General features: G+C 41.6%; 1 protein-coding gene across 1 annotated transcript in view; it reads left to right on the top strand.

Annotated features, from left to right (window-relative positions):
- The first annotated feature begins 1,058 nt into the window (after nt 1–1,058).
- Nucleotides 1,059–20,177, top strand: part of CA5B (carbonic anhydrase 5B) — a 40,586-nt gene continuing 21,467 nt past the window's right edge. The window contains exons 1-2 of the mRNA XM_079123256.1: nt 1,059–1,194; nt 13,226–13,420. Of these exons, the coding sequence (XP_078979382.1) occupies nt 13,279–13,420 (142 nt within the window). The 5' untranslated portion in view covers nt 1,059–1,194; nt 13,226–13,278. The remainder of the gene's footprint in view (nt 1,195–13,225; nt 13,421–20,177) is intronic.

Raw genomic sequence — 20,177 nt, 5'->3', positions numbered from 1 at the left:
GTGGTTGTGTCCCTGTTCAATCCCCAGTACCAAAAACGAAAAAAGTTGCTTCCTAAGTTTACTGACCAAAAATATTCCTGACAATGGGATCGAGAAGGCCTGTCATTACCAAGTTTTTTCCCACCTATCAGCTCCTTGCTACAACTTCCCTTTCTCATCGTTTTTCGTCACATCCAAACTCAAGTTGGGACAACTTCAGACGGAAAGCTCCTTGAAGCTTGTCTTGTTTGTTAGGAGAGCATATGCTTCCTAAACGTGATTTGAGTGAATGAGCCAGAGATTTAAGTACAGGGGAAGAAAGCTGGTTATAACTTCTTCACGGTTTTCTCGTGGACCCAGAGTTGTAAATGGAGGCCGCAAAGATAACAAAGTAATCTCGGAGCACAGAGCTGCCACTAGAATTGCAGTCTGAGGAGGGTGATGTCAAGACAAGCCCTGGACAGCAGGAGGGTACTGAGTGCCTAGGAAAAGTCATCGAGAGAAGACACCAAGAAATAGAGTGTGCTTACTCTACGTATTTTCCTAGCATTTAAGGTCGGCGAAAGTCAAGGGGCTAGAAGGAACATGATTCCACAGTTCTGGATTAGAGAATATGAAAACTGGTTGGAAGGAACACGGACCCCCAGTTCAGGTTTAGAGGATGTTGAGACTTGGGTAAATTGGACATGAAACCTAGAGGGAAAGGACACGTCCAGTGTTTGTTTCCTTATTGAGTCATCTGTTCCCAGTACATCAAGTCATGGTGTTTGGAGATGGGAGAAACGTGAGGAAAGTCACTTTTTAGAGGAGACTCGAGCCTGCAGTCTGATTTCACCCCACAAATACCGCCAGCTGTAGGAAGAGGGAGGGAGGGAGGGGGGTTGGTCCTGTGGGAGGGGTAGGGGCGGGGTCAGAACGGTGCTCAGAGGCGTGGCTCTTGGCTCAGTGCGGAGGGGCGTTGGCGAGGTGGGAGGGGTTTGGCCAGGGTGGAGGGCAGAGGCTGGTACCGTCTGGTGGGGCGTGGCCAGGGCGGTACGTAGGGAAGTAGCGGGACGCTAAAGTTTGGGGGGGGTGTGGCCTCGAGGAGGGGGCGTGGCCCTGGCGTCTGGGGCGTGGCAAGCCACAAGTGGGAGAGGCTATGACAGCCCAGCTTGCGGGTCCTGGGTCCTGAGAGGCGAACGAGTCGCAAGGTTAGCGCTGTTGGGAAACGTTCAGGTAAGGATGGGCGGCCGAGTGGAGTAGGGGCCAGAGCGGGGACAAGCAGACCCCGAGAAGGCCGTCACCCTCCCCACGACCCTCCGCCCCGCAGCTCGGGGTCCTCGAGTTGGGACAGCTGTTGGTCCTGAGAGTATTTTCTGCGTTCCCGCGGGGTGCGCCGGACTAGGGGTCCCTAACTGGGCACAGTCCTCTCCACCCCAGTCCTCTTCCTCCACCATAGGTCACTAGACGACCGAACCTCCCTTAGGGTTCTTTATACTTGACGACAGAACACCTGTCCCAGAACCTTTGTGTGGGATTGAGGGCAATTCCTTGGGAAGTTATGTTGCCAGAACTGGTTGAATCTGAATGTCTCAAGAAAGTACAACCTATTATAAAATAGCCGGAGACGGGGGTAAAGGCTACAAATCTGAGGTTGCAGTTCCAGAAACCGGGGCGCTGTAAGCTAGAACTCACCCGGAGCTTCATTGTATTTCTCCCCCACCCCCACTATGCCAAGAGCTGTGGAGAGGATCGCAGCTGCCCCCAGAGCAGATCAGCATCACAGCTGTGTCAGTGGACAAATCTGAACCTTCTTCACTCTGAAATTCTTTCTTCGGGTCTTTTTGTTTTGTGCCCCGCCCTAGAGCTGGAGAAGAGGAACCTCCAAAATGCAAACCTTGTTGGTGGCTGAGATTTTTACTGCATTTGTCGTTAAATGCTTCTGGCTGAGGCTGGTGGCAACTCGTTAATATTAATGCCAATGCCCTCCCCTCTTGTGAATTTTCTCTGGGAAAGTTTGAGAAATACAGTGAGTTAGTGAATGCACCTTAGTTTGGATAGAACTTGTTCTCTCTGAGCCACTGAAAACCACGTTGCTTTCTGCTTCTTCTTTCTTTCTGATAATCTGGCTGCCTCCGCCCTGCTGTTTAAAAAGTTTGCTGGAATATGGAGAGAAGCTACCCTGTTTCTCCGGTGAGAGAAGCTGCCCTGAGCTGTCGAACATTCCTCAGAGTGGCCACTGTTTATGGATCTTTTGAAAATGGAAAAACCTTTCACTTTTTTAGGACTTTCCTTCTTTACTCAGATAATTTTTAATAAGTACCTGGACTGGAATGCACTGGAAGGCCAAAAGCAACGAGGGCACAGTTCTCTGTACCTGTACACTTCTGCCTTGTTCTCCCTGAAGTCAGGCAAGAGGCTGTGACCACTCACAGTTGGAACACAATAAAGTTTGAGTGAATTGTGAGTAAATGAGTGAACATGAGTATTTTGAAAATCTAGTGGAAAAAGAACACACATTTCATCTCATTGGCCACAGTTAGTTGTAACCCATAGAACAATTATTAGACATGTATTTTGAAACCTTTGACTACCTCAGATTGGGATCACACTCCCAGGGAAGAAGTGGGTGAGAGGAGGAGGAAGCTAAGCTTTCTCAGTCAAGACATAGCAAAGTAATCTCAATTTTAGATTTCAGGGAATTGCAAAAGGCCTGCTTCCTTTTGAAATTGGGAGGTGAGAAAACAAAAGGTCATTCTGATGAGGATCAAGGAATTTCTTTCAGTGTTATTGTAACTTTTAGTCAGAGTACGTTTCTCTTTTTTTGCGGCCCATTTTGCCTAGGTATAAGTAATTTAATCAGGCAGAGTTCAAACCACTTGTCATATAATAAATACACAATTTATGAATGATTCTTTAAAGACTTTCAGAATCTGTGCTTTTCCCACATATTTCTAAGTCTGCAAAGCATTACAGAAGGAACACATTGGTCAAATCCAAAGATAGAAATAAATAATCAGTGATAGCAAAGGTTATATAGTGCAGAAAGCTTGGCTTCTCTGCAGCCTATTGAGCCCATGTAAAAACTTAAGCATAGACAGATTTTTCACAAACTATGGTAATGTATGGTAGCAGTTCATTGTTATGTGCTATGTCTGGTGGCTAAACATTATTTATGGTTTCACAAGCTTGAATATTATGAGTTCAGTAAGTTTTAAATAACCAACTCACAATAAATTCTTACTTTTAATTTAACTGAAGGGATTGATCTTGGACCTGAACATTAAAAACCTCATGTATTGTTATAGGTATTGGAACGTAGCGTTAGCTAAACTGAGTTTCTGTTTATTTGGATTCTCCTGGGACCTTCTTCACACCTGACCTCCCATGCCCTGTTCCTTTCTTGGCTGTCTTTGTTCCTTCTGAGTCTCTTGACATCCTTAATTGCTCCTTTTTGTCAGTGTCGCTCAGTACACCTGTAACTCTGGGAGGGAGGGGTTGTTCTTTTGATTCTTTCTAGCTGAGCACCAGGGCTGCATTCATTGTCAGCTCCCAGACCTTTCTTTCCTCTTGCCTGTTCCATTTGGCATCTCAAATCCAGTAAGGCAAATGGTGAGACTACTGTCTTTTCCTGTTTCTCATGCTAGGTTCTGTCTCTCTCTTCAGGAATTCATCCTTATTCTACCAGCATTGCTCCAGCCATAAAATTGCAAGCTTTTCTTCCACTTCTTTGTTGGGTGCCAAGCCCTACATTTAAAAAAAATTTTAAATCAAAATGACTTTCTCTTGAGCACAATGTATCTTGTCCATCCCTACCATCACTGCCCAGTTCAGTGCTTTCTGTTCTCTCACTTGGGTTATGGGAATTTCACTTCAAACTCTGGATGACCAAACCTGGTCTTCTGGTTTCTCATTGAAAACCTGTTCCACTTACAGTTTTCCCTATCTCAGTTCATGGCAGCTCCGTCCTTCCAGTTGCTTAGGCCAAGAATTCCGCCATGATCCTTAACTGCTTTCTTTCACATCTTATAGGCTATATCTATAAGATATATCCACAATCTACTTCTTACCACCTCCACCATGACATACTTAGTTCAAGACTCTGAACAGTCTTCCCGCTTTTCTTTCTGTCCGCACCCCACTATCCAAGGTGATGTTTTTGTTTTATTTTGTTTCACATCCTGGGATCAAACTAAGGGCCTCATACATGCTAGGCATAGCACTGAGCTCCACCCCCAGTCCCCTGCAAGGTGATTTTTAATAGGTCATAGTGAGTGAACTTTTTAAAAATGTAAATCAAATTTTTACTCCTCTGTTCAAAAATCTTTAAATTCTCCCCATTTCACTTTGAGTAGTAGTTCTCAACCTGGGGCAACCTCTCTCATCAACCTCTCAGGAGACTTTTCTTCCCCCCTCCCATAGGAGATTGAACCCAGGGTCACTGTAGTTCTAAGCTGTATCCCCAGCACTTTTTATTTTTTACTTTGAGATAGGGTCTTGCTAAATTGCCAAGGATGGCCTCAAATTTGTGATCCTCCTGCTTCAGCCTCCTTAGTAGCTGAGATTACTGGCATGTGCCACTGTACCTGACTGGAGTCATTTTGTGTTGTCACACTCTAGTGTAGGGTGCTACTAGCATCTAGTGGATGCTAGCCAGTAGGGATGCTGCTAAATATCCTGCAGTGCACAGAACAGCTGTCACAACCAAGAATCATTTAGTCAAAAATGTCAACAATACCAATTAAGAAATCCTGACTTAGAGAAAGAATTCTTACAAATGACCTAGAGTCTACTTGATCTTGCATCCATTACCTCTGAACTTTGTCTTCTATTACCTCTCTTCTGCCTGGTTTGCTTCATCCCCATGTTGGTTTCCTCACTATTTCTTAAATGTGCCAGATAGGCTCCCACTTCAGGGGGTTTGTTTGCTTTGTTTTGTTTTGTACTGGGGATTGAACCCAGTACAAAATGTGGCCACTGAGCCACATCCCCAGTTCTTTTCTAATTTTTATTTTGAGACAGGGTCTCTCCAAATGCTGAGATTGGCCTTGCACTTGTGATCCTCCTGCCTCAGCCTTCCTAGGCTCTGGGATTATGCACCACCATGTCCAGCCCACTTCAGTGTCTTGGCATGAGCACTGTCCCCCATCTGGAATGCTCTTCCTCTAGATGACCATGTAACTAATTCTCTACCTCTCTCAGTCCTTTGCTCAAATTTTACTTTTTTGATGAGGTCAAATACAACACCCCTCTCCCCAGTGGCACTCCAGATTCTACTACTTTTCTTTAAATATGTTCTAATTGTCTGTACAACTGTTTATTGTCTATATCTCCTGAATAGAAGGTAATCTTCATAGGGTAGGAATTTTCCTTTATTCCCCAAGGAACCTAGACCAATGTCTGACATTTAATAGATGTTCAATTAATATCTTGGAGAAAGAAAGAATAAAAGAGTGATAACCAGGCATGGTGGTACACAGCTCAAGAGACTGAGACAAGAGGATCTTGGGTTCAAAGCCAGCTTCAGCAACTTAGTGAAGCCTTTAGCAACTAAGGGAGACCCTGTCTCTAGGTAAAAAATAAAAAGGGGTGGGGATGTGGCTCAGTGGTTGAATGCCTCTGGGTAACAAAAAAAAAAAAAAAAAAAGTGATGAATTGATGGAGGATGGTTGAAAGAATCCCCGGCTCCTTGGTTTGCAGCTGTACTCTTTCCCACTCTCATCTGTCCTGTTCTTTGCTGTCAATCATCAGAAATGATCAGAGCTTCCTCTTATACACATGGAATAATATCTGAAAGCCTTCCAGCCTCTTGGACACTCATATTCCCCCAGTTCATCTCAAATTCCCATGCAGCCTTACCTTCAGTACGTCCTTTGGGCATCTGCTCAGCCAGTGCATTAATGAATATTAATAGCAGACTTGGAATGGTGATAGCAGACAGGTTTGGGATATGTCTTTGTTTTGTTTTGTCTATAAGGTATAAAAGGAAGTCTACAGAGTCAGGGTCCACTGCAGTGAGGTCAGCAGACAGACATCCAGACTTCCAGACCACTACAGGCAGGCCACTACTGGGTGATAGACTTTGTGGAGAATGACAGGGAACGAGATGTCAGGCACTCTGGAGCCTTTTTTCCCCTACTCTTAAAGAGTCCATCTGAAGGTATGCAAAAGACCACATGTCATCAGCCACATGTCATCAGCCACCAGCCCTAGTGTTGTTCTCAGACAGTGTGAGTGCTAAGAGTGGGTCAGTCCTCAAGGCATGAGCACAGCCCTAGCATTCATCCCAACCTGTGGCACCAGCTCAGCCTTCCCTCAGTGCTTTCCTGGTGACTGTCTATAGGGCAGAGCCAAAGGTCATTTACTTACACTTCCTCTGAGAGCCAGGCTATCAGGCCTAAAACCTCCACACAGCTTCCTGTGGAGGGCCCTGTGCTCTGGCCACATGTGTGCCCACTCATCTGTTTGATCAGCTTTCATAACCAGTAAGCATGCCCTTGGCCTTGCTTACCACAATCTTTCCCCTGAAGACTGAGCCAGCACCTCCCTCTGTTGAGTGTACATTTTACCTGCCATTACCTTCCTGAAAATTACTAGATTATAAAAAAAGAAAGAAGTCATTTTCACTTGTTTGCCCAGACCCCTCTGACTCTGGAATTGTTCATTAACTAATCCTAAATTCTGCTTAGTTCAACCCCAATTGTCCTCTCTGACTTGGATGTCTAATCACCCTGCCATGTCCTCATCATTCCTGAAGTATCCTGTCTATCTCTCTGCCTGTGCCCCTTCAAAATGTCTCAGATGCCACCCCCACTTCAAGCCTCTACTCTGTATATTTGCATTGCACTAAATTGAGATTGTCATCACATCCACCTTTGATTAAGAAATATCTGTTTGATTATGCTAAGTAAAATAAACCAGTCATGGGAAGACAAATATATCATTCCACTTATGTGAGATACCTAGAATCGGCAAAAAATTACACAAAGACATACAATTGAATAGAGGACTCAAGGAAGGAGAGGAGGAGTTATTATTTAATAAGGACAGAGTTTATGTTGGGGATCATGAAAACATTTTAGGTATAAATGGTGGCGATATTTACTTAACATTGTGAATATATTTAAGACTGCTGAATATGTCTAATTACAATTGATTAACATGATAAATACTATGTATATTTACCATGGTTTTTAAGAAAGTAACAAAAAGAGCGGTATTTGTTTAAACAGTTTTTGCATGTAGATTACAAGCTTTGGAGAGTGGGGGAAGGGTATGACTTATTTCATATTTACACCAGTACCATGCTTTACATAAGATAATCATTGATTATTGCTTTGATTCAGGATTGAATGTCAATGGGAAGGAAGTACAAAGTTAAGGCACTGTTCCCCCGTATCTCTTGGCAGGTCTTGAATTTTCATTTTACTGTCAAATCAACTTTATCAGGGGGAATTCTGATTAGTGGCACTTTTTTGAAGTTATTCAAAATGATATTCAAAGTCATCCAGAACTGCTTTCTATTTTCTTAATTTTGGCAGCTGTAGCACAGTTGGCATTTTGGCATTGAGTAATAATAACTTCCATTTATCTAACCCTTCACAGCTTATTCTGAGAACTTTCTGATAGGTTTCACTATTTGAAGTCACAGAGTCAACTTCTTACCGTGTTACTAAACAAATATTTTTTCTGTTTCTCAGGTTGTAGATTCTTGCATAAGTTCAAGGGTGTATACTAAACTTTAGTCTTAAACACTTCAGTTCATATGATCCTTTTATTCTGCCAAACTGCAGTTATAAATTATGTACTTTCATGCTAAACATGGATTTCCAAGTCAAAACCTAAAGTTCATCATCTGAACTCTCCTCTGAGATGAAGGTAGAAATCTCAAGAGAAAAGTGAAGAGTTTACATTAGGGGTCAGGTTAATGCCAAGTCTATAGTGTTACTGGGCTTTTGGCTATTTCTTGAATTTTGAAAGAATTGATAGTTTTCATATTCTGTAATAAATTATTACCAGAGGCTGTTTTATACTGATGATTTTTATGGAGAAGAAAATATAAATTAGGGGGATATTTTCCTATGAAAAATAGAGTCATGGATAAATTAAGACAGATATGCTGAGACTTGCTTCAAAATAACCCAGGGAGAGAAAGCAAAGAGGAGTTACAAATAAAACATGATTGTCCATGAATAGATAATTGTTGAAAAGGAATATTGAGTGCATGGATGGTTTTAATATAGTATTCCCGCTCTACTATCTCTCAGGGTCCATGGAGGATTGATTCTAGAACCCCTTCAGATACCCAAATCCTCAGGTACTCAAGATCTTCATATAAAATTGCATAGTCACAATGCGTACATGTATCTAAATATCATGTGGAACCTCATAAATATGTTCAATTTTTATGTTTTTATGTATCAACAAAAATAAATTTAGATGGCCTCTAGATTACTTATAACACCTAATACAAGGTAAATGCTATATCAATAGCTGTTATACTATATTGTTTAGGGAGAAATAATAAGGAAAAAAGTCTGTATGTATTCAATGTAAATATAACTTTTTTCAAATAGTTTCAATCTGCAGTCAACCAAATCGACAGATATGGAAACTGTGGATATGGAAGGCCAATAGTGTTTGTATAAATTTGAAATTTTCCATAAAAGAAAGTTAAGAAAAAGAAAGCAGAATCATATTCTGAATTGAGGTGACCAATAAGCTATTATTCTTTAAGTCTCCTCAGTTAATTCAGTTAAGGAAGGTGTTTGAAAACATGGTGCTGTTATTTGTCTCAAGGTACCTATCAAGACATGGTGGCTCAAGGAAGATCGTGGGTTGGGCCCTAAGCAACCTAGTAAGGCCCCATCTCAAAACAAAATATAAGAAGGGTTGGGGATGTGGTTCAGTGGTTAAGTACCCCTGGGTTAAATCCCTAGTACAAAAAAAATACTATCAAGATCATCTCATGAATGTTTATTATGAGATATGTTTCAAGTCCTGAGTCAAACTTTTGCATATCTTGAATATGGTACATTCTGACATACACACTTCCTCCCAAAGTGTGTATACAAAAACACACACATAAAACTATAAGCAAAGCTGATTTGAACAGGTAGTGGAGTTCAAACACCTTTTAGTCAATATAGACACACTTTAGATGTTACAGGTCTAAAGATTCCAGGAAGTTAGACCTGGAGGAGAGGAACATCTATGAGATTCATGAATGTCCTTCCAATTTTCTTTTATATTATGGCTGCAAATCTCCACCTCTAAGTCCACTGTGGGCATTGGCAAAGTGATGCATACTCAAAGTGCATGGAACCAGGTCAAAAGATTGGTTCAATTCTTGTCTGGGAAGGTGACTTGATGATAGCCAGTATGAGTTCTGCCTGGAGCCTTCATTTGTTCCTTGGAGTCCTGCAATAGGAAGTAATTCTCCTTTCTGTTTTCATTGAATGTGGATTATTGGGGGTGATTTTCCCTTCTTTCACTCAGGTGGAGCCTTCTTTCTAGCTCAGAGGGAGCAGGGTCAAGGACAGCAGTGCAGAGGAGAGTCAGGTTACAGGCAATTAAAAGTAGGGATGTGCATAAAGAGAGAGGAAGATGGAATCACACTGTTTGCTTCCTTGCTTAGCATTGGTGGGGATCATGATGTGGGTTTTTTTGTTTGTTTGTTTTTTAATCTTACACTTAGGAAGAAAAATTCATGTCTATATGCCAAATGTGTCTTTAGTGTTTCCTGAGCTTCTTTCCTTTCTTTTCTTTTCTTTTCTTTCTTTCTTTTTTTTTTTTTTTTTTTTTTTGTGGGGGACGGTGGTGATTACAGGGTCTCACTGAGTTGCTTAGCTCCTTGCTTTTGCTGAGGTTAGCTTTGAACTTGAGATCTTCCTGCCTCAGCCTCCTGAGCCCCTGGGATTATAGGTGTGCGCCACCGGTGTGTGTTTCTCTTTTTGTGCCTTGGCTCCCCGCTATCACCAGTCCAGGCCAAACTGCTGAGAGTCCTCCTTTTGACAGGAGAAGACAGAATCTGTGAACTTCTTTAATGTCTTCCCCTTATTCATCTTCTTTAAAAATATGGACATTACTGATGTGGAATTTACATAATGTAAAATTAACCTCTCTTGCTGGGCATGGTGGTGCACAACTACAATCCCAGCAGCTCGGGGGGCTGAGGCAGGAGGATCACAGATTCAAAGCCAGTCTCTAAATAACATACAAAAAAGGGCTGGGGATGTGGCTCAATGGTTAAGTGGCCCCTGGGTTCAATCCCCGGTACCCTTCCCCCAAATTAACCTCTCTTAAGTGAACAATTTAGTGGCATTTAGTAATCATGGTGTTGTGCAACCACCTCTTCTATCTAGTTCCAAAACATTTTCGTCACTCCAAAAAGAAACCTGGAGCCCACTCATCAGTCACTGCCCATTTCCCCTTTCACTCTCCCCCAGCAACCAGCAGTCTGTCTTCTGTCCCTGCAGATTTACCCTAAGCATTTCATGTGCTTTTTTCCCCCCCAAGTCAATGCATTTAACTTTCCAACAGATGGAAAACTCCCTGATTGCTCTCAGTGGTGACACACAGATGGTTTTAGATTGCTTTTTGGTGGACACCCAGGCTGAGCAAGATTTTTCAATCTTCAAAACTCAAGACCCAACAGAGGTTCTGCATTTCATATGGGTTTACAGTTCCAAGTGTCTTCCATTTTGGCATAGATTCCCTTTGAGGTAGAAGGGTACAGACAAAGCCACCTCTTTAAAAAATGTGTTTGTTCACCAATTTCTTTATGTGACAAAAACGAATGATGATAGCATAGTCTTTAATTTAATCAATAGTGATGCCAGAAATTAATATCATACTTTGTATGTGGCTTCTTTTGCTTTGGTATCATGTTTTGGAGTTGTATCACATTATAGTGTGTCCTTTTTATGACTTTTGTCACTTAGAATCACAGCATACAACACAGTACCTAGAACAAATGAAATGATACTAAATGTTGAAGTGAAAATGTGCCCTGAGAGAATTCCCATCCTTGAGAGACTAGGTTAGGTTTATACACAGGTAGGTTCTTCTTTTAGATCAAACAGGACTTTGTGGATCCTTTAGGTCCTATAAGTAGAAATATGAGACTCTCCTCTTAAAGGACAAATATTTAAAAGTATATCAGAAATACAAGCTGGGTGTGGTAACTCACACCTATGATCCCAGACACTCTGCAGGAGGATCACAAGTTTAAGGCCAGTCTCAGCAACTTAGCAAGACTCTATCTTAAAATAAAAAATAAAATGGGCTGTGGGTGTTGCTCAGTGGTAGAGTGTCCCTGGGTTCAGTCCCTAGTACCTAATAATAATAATAATAATGATAATAGTGATGCAAGCAACTCATGTGGGCTGAGGGTGTAACTCAGTGGTAGAGCACTTCCTAGCATATTTGAGGCCCTGGGATCCCCAGTACTGCAATAAAATTAAATACAAGGTAAAACAAAACAAAATAAAAGCAACCCTACAAGTGGGTAATAGTAGCATTTGAGAAAAGGAAAGAGCTTTAGTACTGTCCCCAAACATGCTGGTAGTCACATCACAGTTCTCTGTTCTTCCCCATCACCAAAGGAGCCTGCTTAGGTCCCTCATCTTACACTCCTGGAACACCTATTGTGTACGAGGAGCTGTGTCCCTAAGAAATGCAGCTATGATGCTGTGTCTCTAAGAGAAGCAGTTATGACTAAGACAGACACCATCCCTCCTGCTATGGGGCTTAGGTGCTGGTCATGGTCTACATTCCTGATCAGGTGCTTAATTGAATGCAGTAAGCACTCTGCCTAAGAAGAGTGCCAGTGCTGGGTTAACCTGGTGAGCACGTGGCTGGGGAAAGTTTAAATCAAGTGACTCTGGAGTTAGTCATCTGAAGGGTGGGCAGGAATCAACCAGACACAGAGGTAGGGAGAGCGATCCAGGGAAAGAAGAGCATCTTCTCAGGCTGCAGAGGGCCTGAGGAGCTGGAGAAACTGAAGTCCACCTGGCTGGTGGGCAGGCAGAAGCACAAATGGCTGTGAGGCTAGGAGCTCAGTGGGGCCAGGTCTATGCAGCTGCAGCAGTCATGGTTGCCCAAATGGTATCCAAACAGCTGTCTGAAGGCATCCCAAGTAATCACACGGAACACTTGAAAAATCTATAGTGGAATGAATATGGAATCAAGAGAAGTGATTGTTTTAAATTTCAGAACGTGTTTATTCACTTGGGACAGGATTTTGCAGGAAAAGTGGACGAAGCAATATTGGAGTAGTGGTACAGGGCTGGTAGGTGAGAAGTGTTCAAAGTTAGCATTACCATAATTTCAGAACCCCATAGTAGATACCTTGCAAAGCATCTCTTCTGAGACTTTCACTGTGAATGTGCACAAGATGCAGAGAGGGAGTTCAAGAGTAACTTTGTCCATTTTTTACCCCATGTCCCAGGGCCATAACATTACAACAAAAACAGGCAAAGAGTCACAGATTGTATTTAAGCTTAGATTTCAAAACTACCCATGACTATTTTGGCAGGATATACTATTTTTTGGTTTTTATTTTTCTTTGTTTTTTTTTTTTTTTTTTTTTTTTTTTTTTGTTGTTGTTGTTTGTTTTTTTAAGTAACCCAAAAGCACACAATTGTTTTTATTTGGGCTGCCTGGAGGGAATTTTAACTATTGAATTCTTCCTATATGTAAATACCATGCTGGGCAATTAATTGGAATTTAAGGGAGTAAAGAAATGTTTTTGTTTGTTTAAGAAACCAGCCAGGCACAGTGGTGCATGCCTGTAATCCCAGTAGCTTAGGAGACTGAAGCAGGAGGATTGCAAATTTGAGGCCAAACTCAGCAATTTAGTGAGACCCTAAACAACTTAGTAAGACCCTGTCTCAAAATAAAAAAATTAATAGAAAGGAGTGGGGATGTGGTTCAGTGGTTAAGCACCCCTGGATTCAATCCCTAGTACCAGCAGTCTTTTTATTCATGCGGATGAAGAGAATCTTTTTCTCTAGGCCTCAAATATTTACCAGTCCAAATATTTACCAGTGCAAAAGGCAGAGCACATGAGTCAGTCATCTGGACCCAGTCTAGTGAGGGACCAATGAGTTTGAAACACAAGAGTGAATGAAACTATTGACTCTCTGGCCCTCCCCCTACCTCGGGGTGTGAACTCCCAGTCTGAATGTTGTCCTACTTAGATGTTTCCACATGATTTTCTGTCTCTATTGTTTATAGCTTTTCCTCTTCTGCCCTCCTCCTCTAGGTTTTGAGGTTCCTGCAAATTATTTGGCAACTGACAGAGATTTCAAGCTAGAGATGGCGGTGATGAATAGCTTGAGGGTCATTCTTCAAGCCTCTACATGCAAATCACCGTGGAGAAGGTTCCAAATTCTGAGGTTCATGCCAGTGAGGCCCTGCAGTCTCTACACATGCACTTATAAAAGCCGGAACAGAGCCTGTGAGTACAAAAGCAAAATTGCTGTAAACTATGAACATAACTGTTTCTCTGTTGATCCTTTTTTTTTTCTGGTACTGGGGATTGAACCCTGGGGTACTTTACCATAGAGTTACCCTTCCACCAGCCCTTTTTATTTTTAATTTTGAGACAGGGTCTTGCCAAGTTGCTTAGGGCCATGCTAAGTTGTTGAGACTGGCCTCCAACTTGTGATCCTCCTGGCTCAGCCTCCCGAGTTGCTGAGATTATAGGTGTGTACCACTGTGCCAGCTTCTCTATTGATCCTATAAAGTAAATGTGGAAAGTCCTTTCTTGACTAGGTTCGGTACACTAAAATGATGCAGAAACTGGACAAGAAAGATGTCCAGTTTCAAATATCTTGGAACCTGATACCTTTCTTTATTTTAATGATACTGGTGATTGAATCCAGGGGTGTTCTACCACTGAGCTACATCCCTAGCTCTTTTTATTTTTATTTTTTTCAAAACAGGCTCTTGCTAAGTTACTGAGGCTGGCCTCCAACTTGTTGTGATCCTTCTGCCTCCTAAATCACTAGGCTTATAGGTGTGCACCACCTATAAGCCTGGCTCAGAACCTGGTATCTTTATTGTTTCTTGTAATTATCTTTTTACTAGGGGTGATCCACAGATTACAGATTATTTCAGAGAATCATAAGTTTCTGGAATTAATTTTTGCAAGCAGGTCAGTGGCTTCACACTCAGGGATATTCTAACCAGAGTTACAAATCCCAGAGTTAATTCTAGCTGACCAACTTGCTAGTGTATGTTCTGCTGTAAACACAGAAAATCAAGTGAGGCAGAGGTGGTCTCTCTCAAACCTCTGGTTCCTGTCCTGGGAATACAAGTTAGTGTCCACATCTGGATGTTTTGGGGATTCACAACCATGACCTTGACATAGTGGGTGGATCATTGTTGTTGGGAGCTCTCCTGAGAATGGTAGGGGGTTGAGCATCCGTGGCCTCTACCCTCTAGATGCCTAGAAGACTCCCACCCAGTTATAAGGACCACAAATTTCTGCAGGGAGTTGGGGATGTAGCTCAGTGAGAGAGCACTTGCCAAGCATGTTTGTGGTCCTGGGTTCAATTCCTGCCACCGCAAAAAAATGAAACAAAACAAGAAAAACAAAAAAAATCAGCAGACATTGTCAAACAAGCTCTGGGGGACAAAAATGACCCCCAGTTAAAAACAGTTGAGGTGCTGGAAGAGGATGTGGACATTGTGGAAAGATGAGTTTGAGCTTATGGAGAGATGAAGTGGCTAAGCATATCATTCAAGAGAAATTTTTCATGTTTTCCATTATTAAAAGAAACTGACACGAAATTTTCAAATGTTGGCTTACATCCAGGTCTAGATTTCTCCATTTTTTGTTTACTCTCTTTTGCCCCATATATACATAATACAAAGAATGGGTAAGAATTGAATGCTTATAAATTAGTAATGTTAATCTAGCTAAATTCAAGGGTTTGAAACTGCTTTATAAATATATTTCTATTGTAAGTTTATTTTCTTTTCTTCCACATTGACTGTATTCTCTTTAAAATAAACTGGCCTGAGTCATAATAAATTTCTGGTTGTTAGGTGTGGCTTCCTACCAGCATGCCCACATCCTACTCAGACTGGCACTCCATGACCTAAGGCTTAAAATGGAAAAAATTAATCATATTTAGTGAGTTACTAAGGTTTTCCTTTTTTTTTTTAACAGAAAGTTGAAAGTTAAACATCTGAAGTCCTGCATGCTTGTGTCTTTAGGTCAGTTTTCTCCTTTTATTGCTGACAAAAAACCAAACAGTGGTGGCTTGGGGAGGCGGAGCTTCACTAGATTAATTTCCTGCGTCATAGGACACAATCTTGTTTGCAAGTTGGTAGGACAAATGGCATGGTCCCCATGTATTTGGCTTTTAGTATACTGCACTGTCCTGACTTGTTTTCACTCAGAAGACTCTTATGGCCTTTGTTTTCTCACTGAGCATTTCCTCTTCTGATATCCTGACCCCTCGCCTGCTTAGCTGTGTAGACAGCACTCATTGTTTTTGGCAGCCCAGTAGTCCAATGAAAGGCCCAGAGTACACTGGACCAAGAACCACCTAAGATTTTAAGGGTTACAAAGTCAGTGTTAGGACTTACTTAGCATGGGTGAGGCCCTGATTTTGATTTCCAAAAACAACAACAACAAAAAACCACCTCCGACACAAAAAAAACTCTTTAGTATTAGTAAATTCTACTAGTACTACTGCTATGGTTACTAATTCTACTAGTACTATGGTTGTTATCATTAAGTTTATTATCATCTTTTTTATCATCATTGTCTCGGTGCCTGCCTCAGGTGTTTAAATCTGACCATTTTAAGATGAGATGAAGCAGAATAAGGAATAAACCAAGTAGGAGGTTGTGACAAATTCAGAAAACAACATTTTAGGATAGCCTTGAGATTTGTGCCTTTACCTTCATTCCCTGCCCTCCCACCAAGTAATCATTGGCTGTCAACTCAAGTTGCTGTTTGCTACTATCTCAAGAAGCAGTCAGCACTGTTGGAGACTTACAGACTGTACACCTGTTACCCACAATGAAAATCAAATCAGTTTCAATTATGATACCATCTAATGACATTTAGCCTAATCATTACATTACAAAATTTAGGTATAAGATCTTGGACCATAGGAAAATGAATTTGATAATTTAGTACTTCTTAATTTAATGAGATATGTCAAGAATATAGTCTAGAATGAAAATGGTATATACTTGTAATTATTATAATGATTTTTTGGGTGGTACTGGGGGTTGAACCTGGTGTACTTTATCGCTGAGCTACATCCCCAGCTATATTCCTAGCCCTTTTTATTTTTAATTTTGAGACAGGGTCTTGATAAGTTGCTGAGGCTGGCCTTGAATTTGCCATCCTCCTGCCTCAGCCTCCCAAATTGAAGGGACTATAGGCATGCACTACTGTGCCTGACTTCCAGTGATTCTTAATGTTCATGATCTCCCTACTTTTAGAATGATGAGAAACATTTTGGGATAACATGAACTAGAACTGCAGTGTACAAAATGTAGCCACTAGTCCCATGTGAGTATTTATATGTAAATTTAAATTCATTCATATATTATAGCTACATATATTTTGTATTTACCACACTGGATATTGCCATCATCAGAGAAAGTTCTGATAGCACTGATCTATATTATAATTTAACAGTTACAATGTTTTTCTATTATTTCTCTATTTAATTTTGAAGAATACAAATAAAGCCTGGAAAACAATATTAAAAAGGTTGGCAGTGTTTTCTCAAGGAACTCTGATAATCCCCTGATAATTTAGATCCAGGATATCCCAGACCATCAATAATATCCAAACCATGGTTCCTGTGTCCTGATGAAAGAAAATTTAAAGTCAGACATGAAAAGCCAAGCAAAAGAATTTTATCGCGAGTAAAGGTAAAATAAGGCTAAAGCAGAGAGCACTCTTGAGAGAGAGTGGGGCATCTCTGAACAGAGAACAACAAAGAAGACAAAGCTGCTTCCAAATTTATTACTATTTGATGTTTTCCAAGGGTTCACCTTCTGTACCCTTCACCAATCAGGAGACCTACTCCTCCTCCACATCTGGCGAGAGAGGTTTTTTTTTTTTTTTTGGTACTGGGGATTGAACCCAGGGTGCTCTACCACTGAGCTGCATCCCCAGCCCTTTTTTGTATTTTATTTAGAGACAGGGTCTCACTGAGTTGCTAAGTGCCTTGCTAAGTTGCTGAAGCTGGTTTTGAACACTATCCTCCTGCCTCAGCCTCCCAAGCCACTGGGATTACAGGCGTGCACCCTGCTGATGGGGGAGTTTTTAACCCTACTCGGTCCTCTTCAGAACTGTCATGGCAACCATCCCATTAAGGGGCCTTCATCTACAAGTCAATCCTATGTTAGGTGCTGGGGTCAATGACTGGACTGACTTCATCTCAGTGCTCCTGCGCTATTATTGAAATTTCCCTTCTGGAACCCACTGAGAAACCTATGGCCATAAATCCTAACATCACAATGACTCAATAACCCCATTGATCTTCCTTTCTTGAAATATTTCTTAATTGGTTTCCTTTGTTTCCACCTATTTATTCTCAGAGTTAGCATACCTGTTGTTGTTCTACAAGTTCTTGATTGTTCATTAAAGCTATTCAGAGAAACCTTGTGACCCTACTATGTTATTGGTTCACATTTCACTGCTCATCACTAACTGCTATCTAACATGCCTGCTTCAGGTAATCCTGCTCCCTTAATCTGTAGCCAATGTAGGTTTGATGTAAATAATTTACGCCTTCATTTCTCAAATTTCATCATTTTAAAGTACCGTGTGTGTGTGTGTGTGTGTGTGTGTGTGTGTGTGTGTGTGTGGTTTTTGTTGTTGTTTGTTTGTTTTTGGATCCAGTGACATTTTCCCAAGTGCTATCTAGTCTTACTTCTGGGAGCTTTAGGAGCTTGTCCCAGGACTGCTACTTTCTTTCTAACATCTAACCTACAGTGGCCTGATGGACCCTTTTATTTCAGAAATCCTTTGGTCTCTTCCAGTTTTGGTTTAACTAGAGAATGGGTGCTGAGAAGTCAGAGCAGCTGAAGGGATGATTAAACTTAGGGTAGGCTGGTCAGGGAAGGGGAAAGAAATGACTCTGAGAACCTGGAAGAATTGAGAAACAGGCAGATCTGATCATGAGATCCCAGGAGGTATTTGGATAAACCAGCTTGCCTGGTAGAGAGATGATGGGTTTAAGAGTGGACAGCCTGGTATTGACTCTGATTTTTCTCTATCAGTAAAATAAGCATTTGGGGCTGGGGTTGTGGCTCAGTGGCAGAGCACTTGCTTAGCATGTGTGAGGCACTGGGTTTGATTCTTAACACTGCATATAAATAAATAAGTAAACAAACAAATAAATAAAATAAAGGTCCATTGACAACTAAACTTTTTTTTAAAATCTCATTTTAAAAAGATTTAAAAAATAGGCATTTAGTGCCTCCTTGGTGTCTGGTACCAGGTTTAGCCCTGGAAGCTGCAGAAAAAGTGCGGGACATGGGCTCCACAGGCTTGGAGTTGACACAGGTCCTTTGAGCAGATCAAGCAAACACACATTACTTGAGGAATTCAGGGTGCTAAATGGTGTGAGTGAATGTAGTGTGAGTTTAAAAAAGCAAAGAGGAAAGCAAAGTGGCTGGAGAAAGTGTCATCTCAAAGAGAAAATGTGAAGTGGAAGGTTTCCTAGGTGGGAAGGAGAAGGAAGGGAATCTAAGCACAAGCAAAGAGAGCTCAGTCTGTGCAGGCTGGCAGTTGTAAGAAGAGTAGCACATCGAGGGTGGTGGCATGGCAGGAGAAGCAGCAGGGGACACCAGTGCTGATGGGGAGGAAGAGGAGGAGGAGGAGGAAGAGGGGGAGGGGGAGGGGGAGGAGGAGAAGGAGGAGGAGGGGAAAGAAGAAGAAGAATGAGATAAATGAGAGAGGCTTGAATGAGAACATCTGGGCCCTTGGACACAGTTACAGGTTGATGTACATTTGTTAACATGAAGGCACCGTGGCAAAGCTGATAATTTAGGGAAACTGCTGAGGGTCAGAACACAGGAACCCAGGGGTGTGAGAGAGGAGGGAGAGCCCCCAAGAGGCTGCATATGAAGTCTGGGGAGTAGGGGCCTGAACTTGGCTAGTGATCATGGACAAGGCAAGGAAGAAATAACCCTGAAAGATTCTTCAAGAAGAAAGAATGTGATCAGTGGGGTAAGAGGAAATAAAGCAAGAAGAAGAATCAAACTGCCTTACTGTGTTCAAGCTGCTATAACAAAATACCTTAGACTGGGTAATTGATTCATTGCTTGCTACTGTGGATTAAACTCAGGGGTGCTTTACCACTGAGCTACATTCTTAGTCCTTTTATTTTTTTATTTCGAGACAGGGTCTTGCTAAATTGCTGAGGCTTACCTCCAACTTGTGACCCTCCTGCCTCAGCCTCCCAAATCACTGGGATTACCAGCATGTGCCACCATGCCCACTACACTATGAAATTCCTTTTTTTTTGGTACCAAGAATTGAACCCAAGGGCACTTAACCACTGAGCTACATCCCCAGCCCTTTTTATTTCATTTTATTTTTATTTAGAGACAGAGTCTCACTAGGTTGCTTAGGACCTTGCTAAGTTGCTGAGGCTGGCCTTCAACTTGAAATCCTCCTGTCTCAGCCTCCCAAACTGCTGGGATTATAGGCATGCATCATTGTGCCTGGCTATAAGATTCTTAATGACAGTGTTATTTTGCTCACTTAAGCCATGGTTGATACAATCACTATCTCTGTTTATTTCATTTTTTCTACATAAGAAATACTTGAAAATAAAACCTCTGTTAGATTACAAAACAGCTTTCTATTTTGAGGGAAAATATGAGCAACTACCAGGAAATCATTTCAATCTGTTTTTTGTTTAAGTGGAGGAAGAGAAGGGGAGGAGGGAACAAAAATGTAAGCTAACCTTTAGAAAAACAAGCCCTTGGCAATGCTGGCTTCAATAAGGGGACAGTGACTAAGTCCCTCCACTTTCAATGGGGGATGGTCTAGGTTAATAAAGACGGAGGTGGTGAGGGGAAGGAAATCCTGCTGGAAGCTGAACTTGTAAACCAAAGTGCATAAATTGATGGCATTATGGTCATGAAAGGGCAGTTGAAGGAATGGGACCAGTTTTCTTATGCTAGTTAGTTTGCATGGGTGTGAGAGTTGATGCTTTCTGTCT

This window comes from Sciurus vulgaris, assembly GCF_902686455.1.
Source record: "Sciurus vulgaris genome assembly, chromosome: X".
Classification (NCBI taxonomy): domain Eukaryota; kingdom Metazoa; phylum Chordata; class Mammalia; order Rodentia; family Sciuridae; genus Sciurus; species Sciurus vulgaris.
The sequence above is the reverse complement of the archived record's forward strand: the minus strand, read 5'-3'. Positions and strand labels throughout refer to the sequence as shown.